General features: G+C 46.0%; 1 protein-coding gene across 5 annotated transcripts in view; it reads left to right on the forward strand.

Moving 5' to 3' along the window:
• The window catches only part of IQSEC1 (IQ motif and Sec7 domain 1), a 186,418-nt gene extending 181,186 nt beyond the window's left edge, over positions 1-5,232 (forward strand). For 2 of the 5 annotated variants that reach the window (XM_006766972.2, XM_015566039.1), the window contains one exon: positions 408-1,570. In XM_006766972.2, the coding sequence (XP_006767035.1) occupies positions 408-956 (549 nt within the window). In that variant the 3' untranslated portion in view covers positions 957-1,570. Of the gene's footprint in view, positions 1-407; positions 1,571-2,483; positions 4,682-5,051 lie in introns of those variants that run through there. The other 3 variants (XM_015566040.1, XM_015566037.1, XM_015566038.1) reach the window with 3 other exon arrangements.
• The last annotated feature ends 1,939 nt before the right edge of the window (positions 5,233-7,171 follow it).

Consider the following 7,171-nt stretch of genomic DNA (forward strand, 5'->3'; position numbering starts at 1 on the left):
CACACTAGCCTGCCCCACTCCCCTTAGCACACACTGCTCACAAACACCCCAAACAAATTTCTGATCTGAAAGCTCAGGGTGCTTGTCAGGAAAGAGCCCAAACGTGTACTGCTGCTGCTACTATGACTAGAAAGGAGGGCCCTCCTCGCCTGCCCCAGTGTCCCCTGTCCTCCCTGGAACGCCCCTTCTCAGGGTCCCTCCAGCCCCACCCCAACTGACTTGCCACAATAGTGTGAGAAGTGGCCTGAGTCCTGCCTGCTCCCAGCCCCACCCTCTGCGGGCAGTGAGTTGAACTAAACTAAAGATTAGCAGTCAGTGGGTGAACTTTTTACATTAAAAAAAAAAATCATTCTGACATAAGTGCTTTAAGATCTTTTAATTTTGATTTCTATGAATTTCCTTTTTAGGGGTCCATCATTAGCAGTCCTCACATGCGCCGGAGAGCTACATCAACACGCGAGTGTCCATCTCGCCCACACCAGACTATGCCTAATTCATCCTCCCTCCTGGGCTCCTTATTTGGGAGTAAGAGAGGGAAGCCCCCTCCTCAGGCTCACCCACCCTTAGCCCCTCCCCAGCCACCCCCACACCCTTTAGGCCTGCCCCACCCGCAGCACTCCATGGTGGGCCACCACCAGGGGCCTGCAGAGGGCCCTCCACAGGTCCCGACGCATGGGCACCATACCCAGTACTGCCACATGCAGCAGAACCCACCCCCCTACCACCACCACCACCACTACCACCCACCCCAGCACGTCCAGCATGCACACCAGTACCACCATGGCCCACATGGGGGGCACATGCCCTACGGGGCCCACACGCACAGCCACCCCCCACTGCCCTTGGCCCATGCCAGCCATCCGGGCCACACAGCACACCACCACGGGCATTCCTCCGCCCCACCGCCCCCTCCCAGCAACAAGGCCAAACCCAGTGGCATCAGCACAATTGTGTAGACAGCTTGGGCCAGGGTCCCAGACTCCCCGGAACAAGTGCACACCACACAGGCACGCCCGGGGCAGCCAGCCTCAGACCAAACCCAGGGCACTTCTGTTTCCATCCTCCCATTTCCCCGCAGCCTGGACGGAACCCCTGAGCACATGGGCTTGTGTTATAGGGAGCAAAGCTCCTGATTTAATTTAGCATTGGTGCCCTTGGGCTCCATCCACCTCAACCCCAAGGGGTGGGCCACAGGCACTATCAACCTTGAAACAGTACCTCCAGCCCAGGAGATATTGCCTCCCTCTTCTCCAGCTGTAGCCCTCAGCTCTCTCCTCCCTAACTGTACATAAATATGAAAAGCCTAGAAAAAGAAGAAACAAGACACAAAAAAACAGACAGAACAAAACAGAAAACCCAAAACTTGCTGCATTATTGCTCTTTTATTGACAATGGGCAAAATTAAGTAGACCTGATATGGTTGATGAAAATACGTAAGTAAACTTTATATAAATATATAAATAAATAAATATATATATATATACTGTATAGGTAGTATTTGTGTGTGAAAGGCAAACATTTCAGTCCACAAAATTAGCAATATAGACTTTACAAGGAGCTCCACATACCTGATAGATAGTACCTTAGATGAATGTGAGAGTAGACCAAAAATCTAAATGCTTAGGACAAACTCAGATACTTCCATATTTTCATAAAAAGCAGAGAAGTCCCTCTAGGACTAACTATTCATTACTTATTCAGTCATTACTAACTGTGCCAAGTAACATAGCATCTTACTATTTAAAAAAATCCAATATCGCTTTATATAAATCCTTATTTTATTAACAGAATACTATCATAAGTAATCAGTATTATAACTGCTCTGTTATTTCAGGTAAGCAAATAGATAAAATGCAGTAAACTACAGAGCAACTCAGGATGGCTGGATAAGAACTGGCTGTCTTAGAGTATTGGTTACACACATTCATGACACTTGAATAGCTGTGATAACTGTGAATTTCCATGACCCATGGTTCTTTTATATGCACATGATTTGATGCACACTCATTCAGAGTCCTCTGAGAGGGGCACCATATACTGCAGACGTATCATCTCCAACATGAAAAAGACCAGCTCTCATCCTTGCCTCCCTCAGCGCCATACTTCCTCATCCTGTTTCCAACTGCAACAGGAGCCTCTTCCAAACCTGCAGGCTGATGTTAGCATTTAGCTACCCAGGGCGGTGTGTGTGTTCCTGTTTTATTTTCTGAGTGGTGGCCATGATCATTGTAACTTCATGTAGCCATGTGCTAGCATAACCCCTGTGTCATCACTGTGGCCCCTCTGATCCCAGCTGACAAGTGCCCAGCCCTCACTGGTGAAGCCCCCGTTGCCTTGTCATGGTCCAGTTAGCTGCCAGGGCATCACATGACTCTCAGCTGTGCTCTTGTTGCTTCCGTCTTGTGACACCATCTGCTCCCCTGGGGGCCGGGCGCTGCACGCGTCCGGTTCTGTGCCTGAGTCACATGGGCCATACTTTGTAGTTTCAGCCTTTCGCGACACTGCAGCCACCAGTGCTGTGTTCCTAAGCCGTGGGACCCGAGGACTGCCCATGGCACCTGCCCAGGTGGAGAGCCCTTTCAGAAAGGGCGAAGCTAACGCAGGACTGTGGGCTGCGGAGCTCCATGCTCCGTGGAAGGAGTGGCGAGCTGTGGCCAGACGGCAGACAACAGAGGGAGCCCACCCTAGCCAGCCGGCTGGGCATCTGTCCATTTTCTTCCTTTGTCATGTCATTGAGGCCATCATACCAGCAAATCTGCAAACTGAGCACTTTGTTAATCTCCACAGAGAGCAAATACAGCAATCTAGAGTTACGCCTTTTAAAAAAGGAAGTGTGACTAACCTGCCCGCCTTTACCTTCCCATTGGTACAACTTTTCTGTCTTGGACATCTGCTCAGAGAGGAATAAAAAGCACAGGTGTGCCTGATCTGGTTCAGGCCCAGCTGCTGGGAGGCTCCCCAGTCCATTGACTCCTGAATTCTTTGGTTTTCTTTCAAAGCCAGGCTCCCCAAGGCATTCTCTAGTATGCAGTTTAAAGGATGTTGTTCTGACAAGGAAAAGTCAAATTGTACTGCGTGTCATCGGTGTTGATTGTGTGAAGCCACATTTATATATTGTATATTTGCAAAATATATCAGTGTTACTGTTGACAAATAGTTGAGGTAAAGTGATAACATTAAATATGCCGGCTTTTTTTTATCCCTCTGTACCAACGGTAGAGTTCAACTGTAAATTCTAGGTTGTTCCAGAAAAGATACAGGCTATTTAGTACAAGGTTGCTCTTTCTGAAGGGGCAATAACTAGGGGAAACAAAACAGAAAGAGCCAACAGTACATTCATTGATGGGGCCAGTGGGAGGGGCTCTCTCTCCATTGCATCCTCCGTGCTCCAAGGACCATTCAGAATTCACCTCCAAAACTATTATTGATGTGCCCTGAAGTTTTGTCCAGTGCCACAGGGCCAGGTCTAGTGAAATAGGGCTTCTTGAACAAACTCAGTTTCTCCCTGTGTTTCCAACTTTATACAGGGTATTGGGTTCAGAACCGTGTGGTTTGGTCATTCTCCATGTTTTATTTCTAAACCTGTCCTGGGAGGTGTTTCCAGGAGCACATTGTTCCATTGAAGAGGCTGGAGGCAGCTGCCCCGATCTTGTCTGGGCAGCAAAAGCTTCTGATAAACATGTGCTCCATATTGCTTTCACGGGGCTGTGCTCTCTGGATCCCAGCCTGTCAGAGTCACAGCCGTGGGGACCTATTGTTCACAGAGCCCTTGTCCCTTCAGGAGGCTGAGTGCCACCACATTGCTTGTGCCATCTTGTGTGACAATATACTCGGGACATCTTCTCAAGTCACACAAATTATTTCAATTACATAATTTCTGACAGGAGCAGAAGACCCTTAGAGGAAACACCTGGTAGTATCACAAAAATCTTTTCTGGGACAACAATTAAATCATATATTTGTACTTTTTTAAGTTTATTAATGAATTGTACAACATTGTAAAAATAAAGTTCATCCTAATATGACTTGCACATCTTGTTAAGAATGTCTCCAGTCGCCGTGGAGCGAGACTTCCCACCCTGCGCTGCATGCAGCAGAGGCCTCTTCATCTTTAAAATGACCTAGAAAGACAGCAGCCACTTACACATGACCCTAGGTGTTGACTTAGCATTCCGTATGAAGCTGTGTCTACAAGTTAAGCATGCATCTTACAGTTTTGTTGTAAAAATATCATCACCCTTCCTGTCTGAAATGAGTAATTTTGTACATATTTTAAATAACAATAATCAAAGAAATGTTGCACAGTGAATCAGTGTGAAGTGGGGGTGGTGAAAAGGGACAAGCAGGAAGAGCCTGTGCCTAATGTGCATGTACGTTGGTGTTGCTGTTCTGTCTGCGGTCTTGCTGAGGCCGCATGCAGTATCTGTCTCCTCTTGAGAACTGTCATTCACCTTCAAGTTGTTTTAAATGACTAGAATCAGGTCTTGAGTAAAGACTGTTCAAAGACTTCAAGGGATGCCTTGCTCACAAGAAGCCTGACGCCCACTCTGTAACTTTGGGGAGGAAAAGAGTGCTTTGTTTTAATGTGCATTTGTTTGTGAGTAGTAAACAGACTCTATTGATGTAAAACCATAGCTGTGATCATGTGGAGAAATCAAATAAATCCTTTAAAATTCTCGGACTCTTTTTCTGAAAAGTCCAGATGTTTCCCTATTGGCCCAGAGAGATTTCCAGCTGACAGGTATGTCCATCTTTGTCGTGACTGCAGGCACTGGGTCTCCTGGAAGACCCTGGCCTGACTTTAATTTGAGAATGTTTAAGATAAAAGTGCATATCCCAACTTCGACTCCAATAAAATATGTCAAAGGTATTTATAATTTCTAGCAACTTTCAAATTTTAGTGCTTTTATCAGGTTAGAGAGAGGAGGTGGCACATATGAAGAGCTGAGGTGGACTGAAAATGCCTTATGGAGGGCAAAACTCTAATGGTCCAGTTTCCAAATGCTTGAAGGGAGTTTATTTAATGAGGTCAACGTTGTCTGTTTTTCCAGATTAACGTGATGTGCAGAATCCAGAAGGTGAATTCTGATTCTACTGGAAGAGTTCTGTGAGAACATGACTGACCTGTGCTTCTTTCCTGGAACGAAATCCAGTTCCAGAGAATACTGCCTTAAAGTTTCACTGCATATCATAAAGTGAAATAAAACTGGTAGGTCAAATTTGTGGAAAACAGAAAGGTTTAGTGACCAAAATTAACCATGGTTTACCACTCATTAAGAAGAGAATTTTGATCCAAAGATGTTCTCAGAAAACCATTCCGTTCCCAGCCCATTCAAGCGTTCTTCAACAGAGTAAAGCTGGTTACTAAAGTCCCCTGAAATACTTAGCTCTACTTCAGCATTTGGGTTTAAGACATACTGAACTGCACGCCAATGTGTGCTTGTCTCCCCCGCTCCAGCTTGTGTGCTCCTTGGGGGCATAGAGTGCCCCTGACCCACTTCTCTGTCCAGTGACCAGCACAGGACTGGTCTTGTCAAAATGCATCTGAAAGTGATGGTTGGCATGGGGAAGCGGGGTCACAGCAAAACAACTGGTTGATCTTAATGTGTGTAAATCATCAACATTTTATGGAAACTTGTTTGCTCAGCCCTTTGCTACCCGTGCATTGAGGAGTCTAGGTGGGACACACATGATGCTGTCAAACTTCTACAAACGTGGTTCATGATTACTGTTTCCTTCCCCCTCTTACAACACATTTTTAGCCTTCATTTTATTTGACCTCACAGCAGCTTTTGAGATTATTCAAGTTCGTTCCCGCAACAGTATTTCTTTGTCACCTCTGTTCCCACACTGTGATCTTCCTCTTTGGGATGTCTTCATTGTCTCCTTTGTATTGCTGGTAAGTGTTGGTTTGAGGATCAAGTCCAAGCTCTCTTCCTTTCTTTACCTTTTTTTAAGCCATTTCATGCAGATCCACAGTTTCAGTCTAGCTTCCAAATGTGAATCTGCAGCCCAGACCTCCACTCTGAGTACCCATGTTCCCTTGGATCTTTATCTCCATGACCAAATTGATGATCACACACAGACACACACGAAGTTCTGTGTTCCCTACTTTGACAAATGGTGTCACCCCTGAGTTGCATAAATGAGAACTTGGGGATTGTCCTTGACACCTGTCCTTTCATCCACTCCAAAACCATCTATCACCAAGCCCTTTTGACCTCCTCCTCCTACATGTTCTTGAATCACCTCTGTCACTGCTTCAGGCCATCACCTGTCTGTCATCGGACGTGAGCTCCCTAACTAGCCTCTTGTACCATCGTGGTCCCTCAAATCCGTTTCCCACATGGCCCCAGAGGAATCTCTATGGTGCCACCATGTAAAGCCATGTGAAGGCCTTCCTGTTGCCCTTATGATTAAAAAAAAACAAAATCTTTAACATGGCCTTCATGAGGCCTGCATGGGCAGCTCTGCATGGCCTGGCTCACCTTCACTTTCCCCTTGCTCTCCAGCCACATGAGGTTCCCAGACAAGCTGAGTTTTCTCCTGCCACTGGGCCTGTGTAAGTGGGCCCTCTGCATCCGTGTTCAGTTAGCTCCTTCATCATTCAAGTCTTAGCCTGGCCATTATTCCCTCTGAAATGTGTTACCTATAGTTATATATTCAGTAGTGTGATAACTTTGTTACAGTAAATGTCACAAGGTCAGGACAGTGGCTGTCCTTACACACTGCTGTAACCTCAACACGTGGCACAAAGTAGGACTTTAATAAATGTTCTACAGAGTATATGAAGACCACAGGGCCCAAAAAGGAAATTCAGTGCTGAAATGTATGATGGCATTTGCAGGTTCAAAATGAGATCCAAGACCTAAAAAAGCAATGTGGACCAGAGTGCTGGAAAAAAACTGGATCCTACTGACATTTCTTTATTTTTTAAAAAATATATTTTATTGATTTTTTACAGAGAGGAAGGGAGAGAGAAACATCGATAGGAGAGAAACATCAATCAGCTGCCTCTCACACACCTCCCACTGGGGATGTGCCCGCAACCAAGGTACATGCCCTTGACCGGAATCGAACCCGGGACATTTCAGTCTGCAGGCCGACGCTCTATCCACTGAGCAAAACCGGTTTCAGCAAGAATTCTTTTTATAGAAATATATTTTTATTG

This window comes from Myotis davidii, unplaced genomic scaffold (assembly GCF_000327345.1).
Source record: "Myotis davidii unplaced genomic scaffold, ASM32734v1 scaffold282, whole genome shotgun sequence".
In the NCBI taxonomy this organism is placed as follows: domain Eukaryota; kingdom Metazoa; phylum Chordata; class Mammalia; order Chiroptera; family Vespertilionidae; genus Myotis; species Myotis davidii.